General features: G+C 46.4%; 1 protein-coding gene across 1 annotated transcript in view; it reads right to left on the reverse strand.

Moving 5' to 3' along the window:
- Window positions 1-19,901, reverse strand: part of DNAH8 (dynein axonemal heavy chain 8) — a 13,985,216-nt gene that overhangs the window by 1,687,772 nt on the left and 12,277,543 nt on the right. The window contains exon 80 of the mRNA XM_085610239.1: window positions 18,663-18,784. Coding sequence (XP_085466365.1) covers window positions 18,663-18,784 — 122 coding nt within the window. The remainder of the gene's footprint in view (window positions 1-18,662; window positions 18,785-19,901) is intronic.

Consider the following 19,901-nt stretch of genomic DNA (forward strand, 5'->3'; position numbering starts at 1 on the left):
CGCATTCTTCTTGTAGACGTGAGCTTCCAAATCTCTGCATAGAAAGAGGACTTACATCTCCATGAGATCTACATCAGTAAAGTGAAACTTTTACCATTTGAGGAAGATACCACTGAACTGCAATTGTTTTTACACGAGCGAAGTGCAAGAGCACATGACTGCAGTATAATTATTTTAGATGGTTGTTTTAGATAGTTATTTTAGATAATTATTTTAAATTATTGTTTTAATTTATTGTTGTAATTTATTTTTTTTGTTAGTTGGGGTAGTTTGTTGTTTTAATCTTTTATTGCAGATATGTCAGATCAAAGTATGGCTGCTCCACCTTCTTTTTTGCCTCTTCCTGGGGAACCAAGTATTTCCTGGAAAAGGTGGAAGAACATTTTTGTTACTTATGTGCTAACCATTGGTGGTGACAAATATGGACCGTTAAGGAGACAAGCAATTTTGTTACACCATTTAGGGACGGAAGGAAGAAGGATTTCTGATGATCTTCCCGAAGTTTCCTTGGGAATTGGTAATGGTCGACCTGTGAATGTATATGATATGTCATTGCAAATGTTGGAAAAACATTCTATACCTAAACTTAGTGTAGTTTTTGAGAGGCACATTTTTTTTGTCGAGCACAAGCACATTACGAAGATATTATGACTTATGTGGCGACACAGCGTGGCTTGGCAATAAGATGTGAGTTTCATGATTTAATGGAGTCTTTAATTTGTGACCAAATTGTGAGATGTACTAGAGACACAAAGGTCAAGGAATGGAGTCTTTAATTTGTGACCAAATTGTGAGATGTACTAGAGACACAAAGGTCAAGGAAAGACTTTTGTCCTTAGATCCTACATTAGAAGAAGCTGTACATATTGCCAGGAGCTTGGAACATACTGCTGTTTGGATGAAGGAGATTGACATGGGAAAATTGACTGTAAAATCTTCAGAAAAAGAGGTGGTTGCCCTGGATGTACAAGAGGTTAGACTGAAAAACACTGCTAAAGGAGGAGTACCATGTGCATCCTACCCAAAAAGTGTACCTACTGTAGTTGTGAAAAGAAAGATTACGTGTTATAGATGTGGTTGTCCTGGGCATATTGCCTCTAGTTTTGCGTGTGGGGCTAGAAACATCACGTGTAGGTCATGCGGGAAGAAGGGTCATTTAGCTAAAATGTGCAGATTTAAAGTACATAGTCCAAGTGTTAAAACAGTAGAAAATTTGGGAGAGGTTACAGAAGAATTAATGCTGTCTGTGGATGAGTGTGAAATGCCTGACCACAATTGTAAAGTAATCATTAATGAGAATAAGGACATACAAATGGAAAGTATCGAAAAACTTGAGAAACCCCATTGTGCAATCACTTCTGGTAATATTCAAGTAAAAGAGAAAGAGTTAAAGAAAAACATGAAGGATTTATAACATCCTGATATAAAAGCAGTAGGTTACAGTGGAAAAAGAATTAACTTTGTGGGGATTGAATGGATGGACATATTTTTCAAAAATAACAGTGTACATGGTAGAGTGTATGTAACTGATGATGGTTCAAATCTTTTAGGATGGCATCATCAAAAGGATCTTAACATCATTCTTGATCCTAATGCTAAAGAACTGGTGATGGTTGTAGAGTCTGCGTAAGAATGTAATGTACCTGCTTTAGAGGATAATGCTGACTGGGGAGAGAAATTGATAGTGTCATTTCCCCATGTCTTTACTGATTTAGGTATACTGAAGAAATTCACCCACCGGATCATTCTGAAGAACAATGCTAGTCCAGTGGTGCACAAGGTTAGGCCGATAACTTTGCTAATGAGGGAACTGCTTTAAAAGAAACTTGACAAATTGCTGGAATGTAAAATTATTGAGCTCATTGAATCTTCAGAATGGCTCGCCCCAATGTTCATTGCCCCCAAGGAAGGAAATAAGATTCGTCTCTGTATAGACTTGAGAGATTTAAACAAAAACATATGGGTTGATCGTCAACCACTCCCCAATATAGCAGAAATGTTGAGTGTGATGGGGTGGGAAGATTTTTAGCGTTTTAGACATGTCTGCTGCTTATCACCAGGTGAATCTACATCCGGAATCACGACCCCTGACTTCTTTTGTCACACCGCTGCGGGCTTTCCACTACCGTCGTATGCCGTTTGGGTTAGCTTCAGCCTCCGCGGACTTTCAAAGGATTATGCAAGACATATTTAAGGGAATGCGAGGAATTTTGTGTTTCCAGGATGACATAATGGTAGTTGGCAGATCCTTCAAGAATCATGATGAGTTGTTGTTTGAAGTTTTGAGAAGAATTGCAGAACATGGATTAACAATAAAAAAGGAGAAATGTCGACTGAGGAAAGAACAGGTAAATTATCTGTGCCATGAAATTTCCGCCAATGGGATTAGACCAAAAAAAAGTATTGTTAGGGCAATTGTTGATGCTCCCCGGCCTACTGATAAGGAATTGCTGAAATCGTTTCTTGGTCTTGCTGAGTATTGTTCAAAGTTTGTATCCAATTTTTCCGACACTGTTGAACCCATGAGGGCGTTGTTGAAAAAAGGTGTATTATATGAATGGAATTCGGCTTGTGAGTCAGCATTTAAAATTGTCAAGGTGTCACTGGTTAGTGCGCCCACGTTGGCTCACTTCGATGCTAAAGAGAAAACTATGTTGACAACTGATGCGAGTAATGTTGGATTGGACGCTGTGTTGACCCAGAGGATGGATGATGGAGAGAAAGTGATTGGGTTTGCATCGCGTCGTTTACAGGGTGCAGAGAGATCTTACTCTGCCATTGAAAAAGAAGCCTTGGGTTGTTGTTGGGCGATGAATCATTTTAGATTTTATTTATGGGGATTGCCTTTCGTTCTTAGAACAGATCACAAGCCTTTGCTGCATATTTTTAAAGGTGGTAAGAGTCTTGAAGGAAATGTGACTCCTCGAATTTCTTGATGGTTGTTGTCAGTGATGGATTTAAATTTTCCAATCGATTTTGTCAGGGGTGAAAGTAATGTCATAGCTGATTGCTTGTCCCGTATGCCAGTTGAGGAAGAAGAAGGGGATTATTCTTTATTGATTGAGGTGGACTCTTTGTCTACTGTTTGTGATGGAGAATTGACCTTAAGACATGAAGAGTGGAGTGAAGCTTTGAGTGCAGATAGAGAGCACATGGAGCTCAAAGATGCTATACATGGTGGGTGGAGAAATGGTTTGGCCTTAAGTAAGGAATTGAAATAATATGTAAAGGTGAAAGATCAGTTGAGTATTCAAGTGGATACTGTTTTGAGGTGTAACTGTGTTGTTCCGCCTAGAATGTTGAGTGGGAGATTGATTAAACTTGTACACGAAGGACACTTGGGAAGAAGCATATGCAAAAGGAGATTGAGGCAGAATTTTTGGTAGCCTGAGATGGATAGAGAGGTGGAAGAGATTGTTAGAGATTGTCAGGCATGTAGTAATAGTGATAAATGTAGAGTGATCCGCCAACCTCCATTAGGGTGTGTGTGGGCTCCTGATCGACCCTGGGAGAAGTTGGCGATGGATTTTCTTGGTCCCATTGAAAGATTTGGTGTCAGGAACAGATTTTTGATCGTTTTGGTGAATTACCATAGTAAATGGTTTGTAGTTAAATCTGTGGAACATATTACGTCTGAGAGTGTGATTGAATTTTTTAAAAGTGTGTTCTTGGAGGAAGGGATACCTAAGAGTTTGGTCACAGACAATGGTGTACAGCTGGTTTCTATTGCCATGACAAAGTTTCTTACAGGATTAGGAATTAAACATGATAGAGTGACGCTATTTAGACCACAGGCAAATGGACTAGTTGAGAGAGTTAATCGCATCATTATGGACAACATCCAATTGTCTTTGGCTAATGGATTATTGTGGAAGGAGGAATTAGTCAAAATGATGTGGGCTCATAGAGTGACTCCTCACTCTGTTGCGGGTGTTTCACCTTTTGTGGCTTTGAAAGGAAGAGAACCTGCAACTAAAGAGTATCCCGTGTGGTTGCAAAAGAAAGATCAAGTTTGGGTGGATCGCGAATGGATTGCAGCAAGAGTTAAAGAATCTCATGAACGCAATAAGAATGATTATGACATAAGGAAGGGGGTGAAGATTGTTGGAATTAATTGTGGTGATTGGGTGGTCACTAGAAGAATGGGATTTGTCAAAAAAGGTGAAAGCTAATGTTCTAAGCCACAAAGAGTGGTAAAAGTCATGAATTCTGTGGTTACTCTGGATGATGGAAAAGAGTGGAGTATGGGTAGCCTGTGCAAGGTAAATATTCCAAACTTAACTGAATAATTGTTTTGTTATTACCATTTATATTTTCTGATTTTCTTTTTCAATCCATTGCTTAAGATAATATTACAGTAGTTTTATGTTAAACTCACTTTGTTTATTATCGTTTGTATGCTTAGTTGGTATGCTTAGTTTATCAATTTTCTGCTGAATTTTCTTGTAAGGGCGAGATGCGTGGAGATTTCTTTCTTCCATAGTAGACCTTGGTGATGTGATAGAATGACATAACTGAGAAGTTCCAGGAAAGAGAGTCAGTTGAAGAAGCTGGAGGTCGATGTACAACTATGAAGAAGTACTCTTGAATAAATACTTATTACCTACTAACCACTGTGCATGTGGTTACTACACAAATGTTCACCCCCACTCAACTGATCTAAGTTAAATTCATCATTCTTTTGATCACCATGCCACCCCCAGTTTAGACCCAGCCATGTGCAAATCAGACTTGACCCTACTCCTCATGGGAACTGTCCAGCCCAAACCACCAAGCCAGGTCCTCCCTGGACCAGAAACAAGCATCTTGGGATCAGTTTTAGGGTATCACCCCTCATCAGCCAGACTAGCTTGAATCCAGTGGCACAGCGATTCTTGGACCCACATCTGGGCATATTCGTCGCACTTAAGGCAAGAAAATAAAAGACACACAAATGATGGACAGAATGCGGTACAAATCAAACATTCACACCCAGTCAAGAGATCTGGGTCAAATCATTTGTTTTTTTGCTCATCATGCCACCCCAGTTTAGACCCAGCCATATTCAAATAAGTCTTGACCCTGCCCCTCATTTATTTATTTATTTGTGAGTTTTATATAGCGAGAACTAGACCCAAAGGTATCAGAGCGCTTTACAGAGTAAGCACAACAACAATAACATGAGGTACAATGAGAATAGCTAAACATATATAGTAATGGTAAAAGGGGCATACAGCATACAATTGTGTATGTAGGCAAAATAAGAGCACGTGCCTGGGTTACATAAAGCATAAATAAAAATATATAAAAGAAGACTCCGATAGACAAAGGGATTGGGTTAGAGAAGAGCTCTTCTTAGGGACTCCCTCACACACAAACTGAGATAGAAATCTGAACTATGGTGGCCTCTAGGAGAAGTAGAAGGGCTGGCACTTTCGCATTAATAGCTGAAGTTCAGATTGTTTCAAATGAGGTGGATGTAATTCTTAACAAACACAATTGTTGAAGCCTGTGGTTATTTTAACACGGTTTACTGCTATTTAACACTACAGGGGAGTCCTAGACTGATGACTGGCAATGATTCAGGCATGTGAATATATGAAAGATACAATGATAGAGAAACGGTCTTTAGTATTGATATACTGCAGTTCCCAATTTACATTATCCTTGGCCTCCCAACCAAACAGACATATCCCCCAAGATCACAGAGAAAAAGCCATAGAGATCACATCGCTTAGGGGTTCGAAAAGATCCCAGAAAACGGATCCTGGCTGTCTAACCTCTGGCTGTGTAAACTTTGGGATCTCCTTAGTTAGTGGAAAATACCCAATCCTAGACCATATTCTAAATAATTTTGAAAAGGTATGTGGTTCATGTATCTCCTTCTTGGCCAGGGACTTCAATTAACTTACGTGCCCCACGGTACTCTAGATCACCCACTGTCAGCCCCCCAGACATCAGACTTTATGGAAAAAGTACTGACAGCCAGGCTCTGAGGTGCTGTCGACTTGATGGGGAACTTAGCTCTAGCATGTGCATTGCATGTGTCTCTGTTCATCAGTCGAATCAAGCAAAAATCTGCAACTTTGACCGCATGGTTCTCTCCAACCAAGCAGTTGCGGGTTGCAAGATCCCTGTGGATTAAGTTCTTCCTCTCGAGTTACTCCATGGGGGAAGAGATCTGTGTGACCATGTAGAGGAGCACCACAGCTCTCACCTCCTCACCTCACATACGCAATCCAGAAGATTTCCCGAATGGCATGTACTCCGTCACAATGTAGAACGACAGCTCCAACGGTCACACACCTAGAAGTTGCACTAAAGTTGTGGAGTTTGATCTCCTTCATGCCAGTAGCCGCCTTCAGAAACTCCTACACCTCCATAGTGTCTTCCTTGAAAGTCTTGACAGCGACAGTCAGGTTATAACTTTTCCACACACCAACATACACCTTCCCATACCGGCCACCTCCACGCATGTGTAATGTCAGTATGCTCCATTTCACAGTTGTCATGGATGGGAGACACCTCATATACCGTGGGTTTGTTGCACTCGGGGGCTGCATAATGAAAGTTGGTCACTAACACATCAGCCACAGTGGAGTGATGGAGAACCAACTCTACCAGAGTGTTGAAGCGGCACTCTGCAATCACATACACCGTAGGAGGCTGGCTTAGTATATGGGGCACACTTACGTGTAGTACCTTGCACTAATCGAGGCATCTCTTATGGTGATTTTAGTAGTCTTAGGCAACCATATAAAGCTCTCTAAGTGGTAGCTGTGAGAAGTTGGCCTGGTATATGCTGTCCACTAGTTATAGTGGGCACCTTGCACCAGTCCAAACGACCCTTATTGATGATTAGGTTAAAGACAACCTTTATTGAATACTATCCTAGTGGTAGCTCTGGAGAACAGTCTTCAGGCTAAGTCTCGAAGGAATGTAAAGCAGCTTGGTTTACCAGATTATAACCTCCTGGATGACCAAATGAAAGGAGAACCACACAAAGTATATATATAAAATATATGTATTTATTACTAAACACTCTCTACTAACGTCTTTATGAGATTAGAGAACAAGATACACAGTATTAAAGTACTAGAACGACAGTAAATAGCACAATACACAGTGGGCTCCAGTGGGAGACCAAACCATATACTAAGAAAGTGGTATAACAACCACGACTTGACTAGAAACAGTGCCTAGAGCACGTAGAATCGCTGGGACCCCAAGGAATCACCCAAGGTAGTGACACAGGGGACCCAATGTGGACACGTGCAGTGTGAGAACACAGGCGCGAGCCCCGCACAATCCTATGGGAAAGTCGCAGTTGGAATTTTAAAGATTAAGGACACTTAGGAGAGGACTTTAAGCAAACCCTTTGGAACATTGAAGTTTCTAAGGCCAGCACCCTTGAGAGTACCGAGGTACTCGTGTTACCAGAAGAGCCGGGTGCATAGGGGTCAAGTGGTGTCGGAAATGCTCGTTGATTTCAATGGCGTGATGCGAAGAAGTGCTGCTGCCAGGAAGATGAGAAGTGTCCGGTGTGATCCAAGCCTGGATCGGAGCTGAGAAGAACATGAAAGCAAAGGGGACAGAGTCTGGGTCACTTCACAGTGACCAGGGGCATGACAGACAAATGCCCACCAAAGGTGGGGGTTTCAGGTGAGGTGAGGTGAAGCTTGACTCTGCAGCCACGGGGACGTCGACAATGACGACAATGACCGAGACGTCGACAATGACCAAAGAGATGTCGACAATGACCAAAGTCTGCAGGTGAGCTGTCCCACAAAGGATGTCGAGTGCTGGGGGGTCAGTCTCCGGATTGGAGACCAACAAGCCTTGGCATCTGCAACCCACATGGTCAGAGAAAAGATGCTTCAGTGTGGACCAGCAAGGTCCTGGGGACTCCACAAGCGATGGAGAGTCAGGGCACGTCTGGAGCAACCAGGAAAGCCCACTGAAAGTTAAAGTTCCCTTCTCAGGGACCCACAGATTGACGGACAAGGGATTGAGAAGGGTCCTTGAGAGGAATCATGAAAAACCAGCCCACGGAACACTCGTGGAGTGTAGGCCAGTAATCTGCGGTGGAAACATTGCTCGGAGTCAGGACTAGAAGTAGCCCAAAGCACAGCCTCAGGGATCGCCAAAAAGCATATGCTGCTGCAAATGTACACGGTGCCCAGGGGTTCGGGTTGTACGGTCTCCAGGAGGGATGCGGATCTCAGAATTGCTGAGTGCACGGATGAACCTCAGAGACCACAGGAATCCACCTCCTGTGTTGCAAAAATCTTCGGAGTCCTTCAGGAGCTGCGTAGATGCAAACCGGTCAGATGCGTTTCAGGTGCCTGCCTTGCAGGGGAGTAACTCCTTTACTCCAAGGGAGATTCTTCAGTCATCCAACGTTGTGTAGATAGTCGAAGTACTTGGTTTCTGTAGCAGAGTTTCGTCCAGGTAAATCCAAAGTCCTGTAGCCAGGGGTTCCTACTTTATACCCAAAGAAGGGGTGGGACAAACTCTGGTGACCCACATATGGGAGGGTCAGGACAGAGGGGTGGCTACACCCATGTCCTTTGTCCAGTTTCGCACCAGAGCAGGAGCCCCTGCAACCGGTTTGAGATGGACTGCGCACGGGGACACCAAATGTGCCCCCAGTGCAGACATAAAAGCACACTCAGAGTGCACCCATCCAGCCCCAATACACTAAAGCCTGTCTTGGAGGTGGTCACACCTCCCTGTGACAGGAAACCTATTGTCCAGCTGTCCCCTTCATGAGTTTCACCCAGCAGCAGGAGGTCAGACTCGTGTCTGTGGCTGGCAGCATCCATTTTGTGATGCCAGGGTCTGTAAAGCTGGTACCGGGTGTACCGGTGTTGTCATATTTCTCCCTCTAGTAGGGTGGAATCATCCCTCCCACACCAGTTACTGGTGTGGGAGGTATGATTCCAAGGTGTTTGACACCAAACAAAACATGTTTCCATGCAGCTGTTTTAAAGTTAGCATTTACCGTGAGGTTATAATGCACTTAAGTATATATGGTTTGGCTGCATCACAAACAACCCCAGAATATAGGTTCCGAAGGCTGCAGAGGGGCTCTGCTCATGCATGGGCACCCTCTCACATAAAACCCAGCACCCTGCCTTCGGGATTGATAAGGCCTGACATAGGGGTGACTGATTATATGTGCAGTGACAAGGATAGATATAGTAAACCTATATCTAAGTAAGGAGTGCATAATACATGCTGCAGCGCCTGAGAGGCCTCTGGGGTACCTATGCCCATGGTACATACTGTACAATATACTAGGGACTGATAAGGGTACCCCAGAATCCAATCTGAAGTGTACCTAAAGCACTTGAACAACCAATTTAGGGAGAAAGCAGATAGACTGAGGTCCTGATTAGCAGGATCCCATTCAAACTAAGTCGAAAACCAGCAAAACACCAGGCAAAACGTGGGGGTAACCATGCAGTCAGATTCCACCTTCCTACAGTAGCTTTGGACAGAAGCCTTAAGACTTATCCAGAAGAAGTGTTAACCACCTTGCTTTACAAAATCTAATCATGTAGTGCAGGTTAAACGAAAAAGAACAACACAGTATATATCAAAATATGCCTATCTATTACACAACACTAACACACACATTGGTATATCCCCTACCCATTGATATCAACACAAATACACAACAATACTTCAATTGCAAATAAGGTAAGCAGCACAGAATACAGTGACTCAAGGGGGAGACCATTCCATAAACTAAAAAAGTGGAATGAGAACTGCGACTGAAGTCGGGACTTGGACCAGGAGACTTGGAGGAGCAGGGGACACAAGGAACTACCCAAGGTAAGTTCCCATGAACCTCATGGAGGTTGTGTGCAGAGTGGATGTTTAGAAAAACAAGGGAACCCAGTAGGCAATTTGTCAGGGACCTTGGGTACGTATATAATTTCTAAAGACATTGGTCCCTAGACAATCAGAATATTATTCATAAATATAGACTCAATCAGCGCTATATTCCTTGTCCAGCCAGACAGAATTTTAATATTCAATCAGTGTATAACATAAAGTACAAAAAGAATTCAAGTGGGACACAACTGGCGTCCTACTGACATAAACGAACAAACAACAGTTAGGGAAGGGTTCAGGCAAGGGAGACGTGTCTGCATGGAAGTATGAAGATACACCAGATTTTAGTAACGTGGCAACACCATTACACAATTGACATCACAATATAATATATGCATATGGTGTACACTGTGAGAGTTCATTAATAAGTTCCTCCCTATGCTTTGCCATTGTAGCTATTTATCTGCTTGGGGTCCATCATAATGAATAGTTTCAATCTTTCTCGATTCTTATTTACAATGGCCATTGCTCACTTCATGCTGCATTATTGTTAAAAATCAACTATCACAGTAGTAGCAAACAGAACAAACTGTGTTAATGAACATAAGCTAAAACCATTATCCGACTATCACAATGGCAGCAACAGAAAAATAAACTGTGCATAGGAACATGAGCTTAAACACTGATACAATCGATTATCACAATGGTAGCACACAGAAAACTATGATCATGAGCTTAAACCCAGATATAATCGACTACCAAAATGGTAGAAAACAGAACATTTAACTGTGCTTATGAACATGAGCTAAAACCATGATACAATCGACAATCACAATGGTAGCAAAAAGAAACTTAAACTGTGCTTATGAACGTAATCTTAGACCCTGATACAAATGACTACCACAATGGTAGCAAATAAAAAATTAAATTGTGCTTATGAACATGAACTTAAACCCTAATACAATCGACTAACACAATGGTAGCAAACACAACATTAAAGCGTGCTTATGAACATAAACTTAAACCCTGATACAATCAACTATCACATTGACAGGAAACAATACATTAAACTGCGCTCATGAACATAAACCTTGATACAATCAACAATCACATTGATAGCAAACAAAGCAATAAGCTAGGCTCACAAACATGAGCTTAAACCTTGAAAGTAGATAAACAATAAAAAATTAATATGTACATTAAATACACAATACAAAAATATGTACACTTGACCTGTTTCACAAATGAACAAGTTACTTACCTTCGGTAACAATGTATCTGTAAGAAACATTAGTTGTGATAGATTCCTTACCTTAGAATATCCCCAGGCATCAGACTGGATCCGGAAAGGTTTCTCGTCAGCAGTACCCCTGATGCGTCGGTAGGTGGCGTCGTGCGGCTCAGCGTCCGTCGTCGATGTCGTGATCGCCGGCATGACGTCACGGCCAGTACTTAGACGCCGCCCACGCGCGCTGGCGTCAGTTCTGTACACAACTTTCAGTGCCAGGAACGCAGAGCCATGCAAGATACTGACCAGTGGTGCTTTGAAACGTGGGCCCTGAAAGGGATAACTTTAACCCTAGAAATCAGTTCGCAGAACGGGGAGGATGGGTGGGGCCGTAAGGAATCTATCACTACCAATTCTTCTTACGGATACATTGTTACCAAAGGTAAGTAAATTGTTCATCTGAAAGAAACACAAAGTGATAGATTCCTTACCTTAGAATAGATACCCCAGCAATACCAACCCCGGTGGTGGGTCTGTGAACCAAGATCACACCAGGAAGTCCTGGAGAACAGAACGGCCAAAAAGACCGTCTCTCCGGACTTGGCTGTCCAGGCAATAATGTTTCGTAAACGTGTACAATGATGCCCACGTGGCTGCCTGACAGATGTCTTGCAGGGGGACACCACGTCCCAATGCAGTAGTTGCTGCAGTTGCTCGAGTGGAATGTGCACGCAGCCCCACTGGAAGCTCTTTTTTAGCCAAAGAATAACAGGCTTTGATGCACAAGACAACCCAGCAGGAGATAGTCCTTTTGTGCACCGCCCGACCTTTCTTGGTGCCAACGTACCCAACAAAAAGTTGGTCATCCACCCAGAACTGTTGGTGCGGTGGAGGTAAAATGAAAGTGCATGTTTTGGGTCCAGACGGTGGAGCCGTTCTTCCTCTCTGGAAGGATGTGGAGGAGGGAAGAAAGTGGGCAAGGTAACAGTCTGCCCAATATGAAAGGCCGTGACAACTTTTGGCAAAAAGGAAGGCCGGGACCTGAGCACAACCTTGTCCGGATGAATGGAAAGGAGGTTTACAAGAAAGAGCCTGGAGCTCACTCACTCGCAACCAGGAAGGCAGTCTTCAGAGTCAAAAGACGAAGAAGACAGTTGTAAAGCGGCTCGAAAGGAGCGCACATCAGAAAGGTCAAAATCAGATTCAAGTCCCACTGTGGCATCACAAACGGAATAGGAGGGAAAAGGTGTGTAATGCCTTTGAGAAATCTATTTACAACAGGGTACTTGAAAAGAGAGGGCTGATCACGTAGCCTGAGAAAGGCTGAAATGGCAGAAAGATAGCCTTTGATAATACCCAGAGCAGAGCCCTTCCGGGCCAAAGAAAGAAGGAACAAGAGGACCTCAAAAAGAAGGGCAGAAAGGGGATCAACAGCCTTTGATGTGCACCATGACACAAATTTGTTCCACCTGCAGGCGTATACCACTTTAGTGGAGGGACGCCTGGCTGCCAGAATCACATCACAGACTTCAGGAGGCAAGTCAAAGGGAATCAACTGCCGCCGCTCAATCTCCACGCAAGGAGGTGGAGACTGGACAGGTTCAGGTACAAGACCGTGCCCTGTTGCTACAACAGAAGATCCTTCCGAAGAGGCATACGAATCGAGGGATCCTCGCTCATATTGAGTAACTCGGGATACCATACTGTTTGAGCCTGGTTCGGCGCCACAAGAATAACTTGGGTCCGGTCGTGCTTGATCTTCTTCAGCACTCTGGGTAGAAGTGGTATAGGCGGAAAGGCGTACAATAGACCACAACTCCACTCGCGACGAAAAGTGTCGCCTTGGAAATTCCAACGCGCAGAACTGAAGACATTGCGCGTTCTCTTTGGTAGCGAATAGATCTAAAAAAGGCTCTCCCCACTGTTGAAAGATACCTTGTGCCACCTCCGAGTGAAGACGCCATTTGTGATCCATCATGCACCTGCGGCTGAGCTCATCTGCCCTGGAGTTCAACGAACCTGCCAGGTGTTGAGCCACCAGGGAAATGACCTGATGTTCCAGCCATGTCCAGTGGCGCAGAGCCTCCTGACATAGGGTCCACGACCCCACCCCGCCCTGCTTGTTGCAATACCACATGGCGGTGGTGTTGTCCATGAACACCTGCACTACTCTCCCCTTGACAGAGGGAAGGAATGCCTTCAGTGCAAGATGGATTGCCCGAAGCTCCATAAGGTTGATGTGGAACTTGGACTCTGCCGGAGACCAGAGGCCTCTGATCTCCGCCTCTCTCTTGTGGCCACCCCATCCTAGGAGGGACGCATCCGTCACTATCGCGTGCTCTGGTTGGGGAAGGGAAAGGGATCTGCCTCTGACCCAATGCTGGTTCGTTCATGAGCCACCACTGCAACTGATATGCAGTGCCCTCCGAGAACTGGACGTGTCCGGACAGGTCCTCCTGATGCTGCGCCCACTGGAACTTCAGGTCCCACTGCAGAGCCTGCATTTGCTATCTGGCATGGTTGATCAGCAGGATGCAGGAGACCATGAGGTCCAGCAGCCTTAGGGTCATCCTGACCGAAACCCAGGACATGGGCTGAAAGATCAGAATCATAGCCCGAATGTCCCAGACTCGCTGTTCGGGAGAAGTAACCCGAAACTGCGCCGCGTCCAGAACCGCTCCAATGAAAAGGCACTTCTGAGAGGGTACCAGGTGCAACATCGGCACGTTGATGGAGAACCCCAGCAAATGCAGGAGGTTGGCCATAGTCTGGAGGTGGGAGATGACTGCCTGGGGTGAGCCCACCTTCAACACCCAGTCGTCGAGATAGGGGAAGACTGGAACCCCTGATCTAGGCAGATGAGCTGCGACCACCGCCATCACTTTCGTGAGCACCCGAGGGGCTCCGGTAAGGCCAGAGGGGAGTACGGTGAACTGAAAGTGCTCGTGGCCAACCGTGAACCGCAGGTTGGGCCGGCAGGACAGGAATATGAAAGTAGGCGTCCTGCACGTCTAACGCTACCATCCAGTCTTGCGGGTCTAGGGCAGACAAGACCTGAACCAATGTGAGCATCTTGAACTTCTCCATCCGGAGGAAGCCGTTGACGTTCCGAAGGTCTAAGATAGGACGCAGGTGTGAGAAGTTGGCCTGATATATGATGTCACTAGTTCTAGTGTACACCCTGTATCAGTCCAAACAACCCTTATGGTGATTGGTTGTAAAGTCAACCTTATAGACCAGCTATCCTAGTGGTAGCATGGACAAGAGCAGTCTTAGGCTAAACTCTGTATGGCATGTGAAGCCAGCTGTTATACCATTACAATCCCTTGAATACCAAATGAAAGGACACCACACCAGGTATATATAAAAGTAGAATGTATTTATTCTAACATATACCCTCAGCACTCTTTATGAGTTCAGAGGTCTAAGTACAAACAATTTCTGAAGCAGCATATGTTAAGTTACACAGGAAAAATACAGTTAGGCCCGGGGGCCACGCAAACCATATACTAAGAAAGTGGTATAAGTACCACGTCACGAACAGGGAGTAGGCTTAGGGCCTAGGGAATCGCTGGGGCTACACTACCCTACCAATAGTTAGGAAGTGGGAGGCCCACGGGAAGCGTGTGCAGTGTGGAAACACACACGCGGGTTACATTATAGTCAATGGGAATGTAATAGTTAGAAATAGAAAGAATAAGGACACTTCCGAAGTAACTAGGAGGAAGCAACTAAAGACTTAGACACTTATCCATTGGAGCACCGGAGTACTCGCGTTACCTCACCCACAGGAGACGGGTGCATAGGTGTGAAGATGTGTCGGGTGTCGTCGCTGGATCCTATGGATGCCTGAAGAAAAGATGCTGGCAGGCGGCCAGGAGGAAGATGTCCGGGGGACCCAAGGATGGATCTTGAAGGAAGAACACCTGCAAGCGGAGGGGACAAAGTCTGGGTCACTAGCCAGTGACCAGGTGGAACCAGGAAATGTCGTGCTGAACACAGGTGATGTCTTGAAGCTTGTCTCTGCAGCCACGTGGACCCGACGGCGTCGAGGACAACCAGGACCAGGATACGAGTTGTCCCACAAAGGATCTTCCTGATGGCGGAGTCGACGTCCCGATTGGAGTCAACAAGCCTTGGCAAAGGCAACCCACGCGGAAATCAAAGTTCGCTTTGGGTGCAGACCAGGAAGGTCTGAGGTGCTTCTCTTTCACAGGGAAGCAAGAGCCAGTCCGGAGGAGCCAAACCAGTGGTGGAAAGTTAAGGGTTCGTCGTCACTGAGGCTACTAGCCAACGGGCCAGCAGAGGAAGGACGCGTCGAGCAGAAAAATGCAGAAGGGCCCCACGCAGAACTCGTGGAGTGTGGAGGGCTGATCTTCAGTGCAGATAGTGCTCGGGGTTGGGGCTTCTCAATCCCCAGAGCACAACTTTGAGGATGCCTCAGAAGCTGCGCTGGAAGCTACTCGCCACTTTTCCCAGGTAGCCGGTCCCACGTCTCTCGTCGCCTCCACAGATCTCAGCTCTGCTGTGGATGTGGATCAGGGTCGGAGAAGTCTGGAGGTCAAGGCGCTGGTCGGGCTCTGCAGTCGGTTCCTCGTAGAACTTGGGCAAAGCAAACGGCAGGTCGCTTGATGGTGCCTTTTGGCACAGGGTGGCCACTCCTTGGCCACAAGGGAGATTCTTCAGTCTTCTTGTCGTCGAATGTCGAAGGTCCAGAGTTTCGTGTCTAGTTTCAGTTCGGGATAATCTAAAGTCCTAGGGACCCAGCTCCCACTCTTATACTAATCTGGGGGGCTGGACTACCTGCTAGGTCCCTCCTATGGGTGGGACCAGGGAGGGGGGTGGTTACACCCCCTTCCCGTTGTCCAGTTTCGCGCCAGGGCTGGGGCTGGAGTGCCCCAGCACCGGTTTGAACCGGGCTATGCATGGGACACCTTGTGTGACCCAGGCAGTGTCTCGTTTCTTTCATCCCTCCCTGCCCCAATACACTAAGTCCTGTCTGGGGTGGTGCTAGCACCTCCCAAGGCAGGAAACCTATTGTCCAAGCCTCCCTGGCTGGGAGGACTCCCAGCAGCAGGAGGTCAGACTTGTGTCGCGGCAGCAGCATCCATTTTGTGATGCTGGGGCTCTGGTTAACTTTAACCGGGTAAGTAGGATCTTAACATGTCTTCTCCCTCTAGAAGGGGGGAATACTATCCTCACGGACAGAAATGGTGTGGGGGTAGTATTCCACAGTGTTAGACACCTTACACGACATGTTTTGATAAAGCCAAACCATAGTTACCATAACCGCAAGGATTATAAGGCACTTCAAGAGTATATGGTAGGCGATATCATAGAACAGCTATAAGGACATGGTTCCGAAAGCTGCAGACAGGCTCAGCTCCTGCTAGAGCACCATCTCACATGTTACCAAGCACTCTGCCTGCAGGAGTGTTAAGGCCTGCCATAGGAGTGGCTTACAGGTTACCCATGTGTCTATATATAAGGTAGGTATAGGGATACTATACATCAGCAAGGGGTGATTACACGACCTTGCCCCAGCTGAGTGATCAGCCAGTTGTGTCATGATGGTAGGCCAGCAAAGGGTGGCATAATACATGCTGCAGCCCCTGATAGGCCTAGGGTACACCTATGCCCTGGTACCTAAGGTACACTGTACAGGGACTCCTAAGGTGATCCTTACCAATTGGGTTATGTACTTAAAGTGCATAGTTTGAACTTGGAGAGAGAACAGCTGGGCTGTGGGTCTGATTAGCAGGCCCACAGCAACATCTAAGTCGAAAACCAGTAAAGCAAAAGCAAAAAGTGGGGGTGACCATAGGAAGCAGACCCTACTCACCTACAGCAGGCCCTTGTCCTTCTTTGGAACCACGAAGTAGTGGGAATAACAGCCACAACCTACTTCGGGCGTCAGAATGCGCTCGATGGCCCCCTTGGCCAAGAGGGCCGCAACTACCTGCAGGAGAAGTGCCAGCCAAGTGATCCCCCGACATGCGGTGGTACTGAGGTGGCATGGCTGGAGGGGTAGTCTCGAAGGGGAGTGAGTAACCCCTTCATACAATTTTCAGCACCCACTGGTCTGATGTGAAGGTGCGCCAGTAGAGGAGATGATGGCGAATCCATCCGCCCACTGGCGTTTGATGGGCCTGAAAGGACGGACAAGGAAGGTTTTGCAGTGGATGCCGAGAGGTGGGGGTGGACTGACCCGCCCGCTGGCCCCCTGAACCGCCTCGATGGTTCCCACGTCCACGGCCGCGCTGAGGTTGTTGCTGCACTGGTGTGTGGCTCTATGAACGTAGTGGGGTGCCCCTTCCGCGGCTACGAAAGGAGCGAAAGGCAGAAGGCAGAGGAGGCTGAGTGGCCTACAGGCCCAAGGACTTGGCTGTAGCCTGCGAGTCCTTAAAGCGCTCCAGCACACTATCTACCTTGTTGCCAAAAAGGCGAATGCCATCAAAGGGCATGTCCATCAGGGTATTCTGGACATCCCCCGAAAAACCAGATGTCCTCAGCCAGGCGTGGGGGCCTATTGCACCGGCGCCAGAGCTTGGGCCATTGGCGACTCCAGGGCTGGAGCCGCCGGCTATGGAACAACAGGACCCCCAGTCGGGCCCACGAGGTCCGGAGGCGCACCGGCGGGGCCAGACGGCCCAAAGAGTCAAGCCATGGCAGCAAGAAACTCTTGCACCTGGGCAGGCATCGCCGCCGGACCTGGGAAGGGCCGGTAGGCCGGCGGCAACATCATAGGCTCCGCCAGAACCGCGGGGTGGCACCGCCCGCACCCTCAGACGCTTCACGTCACGGGTGAGGAGAAGTCGAACAGCGACGACACTTCTTCGACTTCTTTTTGGAATGCTTCGACTTACCTGACCCCGAGTGCGAATACTTAGATCCAGAAGAATGATGGTGACGACTCCGCGACCGGCCCCTCGACCTCCAACGGGACCGGGACCTTGAACAGCGCGGAGCCGACTGCCGGACTTCCAGCAACTTTCGGGACCGCTCCCGCAAAGTTTTCAGCGCCATGGCTGGCCCGACAGTCAGGGCGCGACTGTCGCACCCAAGGCAGTGGAGACAGACTTGGTGTGGGTCCGTCACAGCTCTTAATCCCGGGCATCCCTATGGCACCAGGAGTCGATTGACTCAAGAAAAACAGGAGACAAAAAGCCTCAAAAACTCAGTCAAAAATTGACTGGGGGTACTAGCTCTTCCCGGATCTGCGCTTGCTGGCGCGGAAAAAGAAAGAACTGATGTCAGTGCGCATGGGCGGCATCTAAGTACTGGCCGCGACATCATCCCGGTGATCACGACGCTGACGACAGACGCGGAGCTGCATGACGCCACCTACCAACGCGCAGGGGTACTGCTGACGAGAAAACGTTCCGGATCCAGTGTGATGCCTGGGGATATTCTAAGGTAAGGAATCTATCACTACATGTTTCTTTTAGATAATGCTGAACAGCAATGTTACTATCTATCATTGTTCTAATATACCAACAAGTACAATCATTTAAACTGAAATTATATCAATATTGTGATAAAATAATTAAAACCAGAATACATTTATAATATGTTTATATGAAATAATTATGTGTTCTAAGCAGAGAAGCACCTGATTCATTATTTCTGAGAACTGCTGGAGTTTGCTGAGTTCCACAAGATTTAGCCACGTCATATCAAGAATCCAACGAGATGGTTTAGGTGGACAGGCTTTCAGATCGAGCGCAGCACCTCCTGTAAAGTTGGATAAAACAACAATAATTTATATTTTCATTTATTCTTTCAAACACTTAAAAAAAGTAAACTGCCAATACAATTGGGATCATGCTATACAAATACTTTAAAAAAAAATTACGTTGTAAAAAAAGTTTTAAACGAATAGAAAACATTTCACAATAATACACATCCACTGGGGTTGCATGCATTATATTAAAAGCGTTATCATGCTCATAATCTCCTTTTTATTTTTTGAAGAATTCCAGAAAAATATTAAATACTGTATCACATTAATACCAATTACGTTTTATCAGTAGATGTTTAAAGGTATTGCACCCAAATCAGACTTAAAAATACCATCTGAACATAATGAAAAGGTTACTTACCTTTGGTAACGCCTTATCTGATAGAGACCAGGCCTGGGTGTAGTTCGAGGAGTTTCGCTACCCGGAAATCCGTGAAAGTGACAAAAAAACTCGGCGGAGTTTCGCAAGTGGTGGAGTGCAGTGAGAACTGCAGTTTGCGCTGATCTTCCTGCTGCTCGAGTAGAAAATCCGTTGGCGAGCGCGAGCGTGGAAAAAACTCTGGTGCACTACGTGGAGCTGAGTTTTCTGCACCCTGCAAGCTCCTCGGACCGCGGAGTGCATAAAACTCCATGAACAGAGCGGTGTTCACCGCCCATGCCTAACAGAGACTGTCTAGCAGCAGATTCCTCCTCCCTCACGATGACCAAGCAAGTCAACGCAGTCTCATCCTCATGCTTCAACACCCTTCGCATGCTCCGAAAGATCTTCCGGTGGATCCCCACCGAAACCAGAATGGCGGTCACCCAGGCCCTCGTCACCAGCCGGCTGGACTACGGGAACGCTCTCTACGCTGTAACCACAGCCAAACTACAGAAAGACTCCAGGACATACAGAATGCATCTGCATGACTCATCCTGGACATCCCTCGTTACTCCGACATCTCCGCCCACCTGAGAGACCTGCACTGGCTCCCCGTCAGCAAGAGGATCACGTTCAGGCTCCTCACCCACGCACACAAAGCTCTCCACGACAGAAATGAAATGAAATGAAGGATATGTTTATATAGCGCAACTGTCACTCCGACTGGAGCCTCCTGGCGCTGCAGATAA

This window comes from Triturus cristatus, chromosome 6 (assembly GCF_964204655.1).
Source record: "Triturus cristatus chromosome 6, aTriCri1.1, whole genome shotgun sequence".
Classification (NCBI taxonomy): Eukaryota; Metazoa; Chordata; class Amphibia; order Caudata; family Salamandridae; genus Triturus; species Triturus cristatus.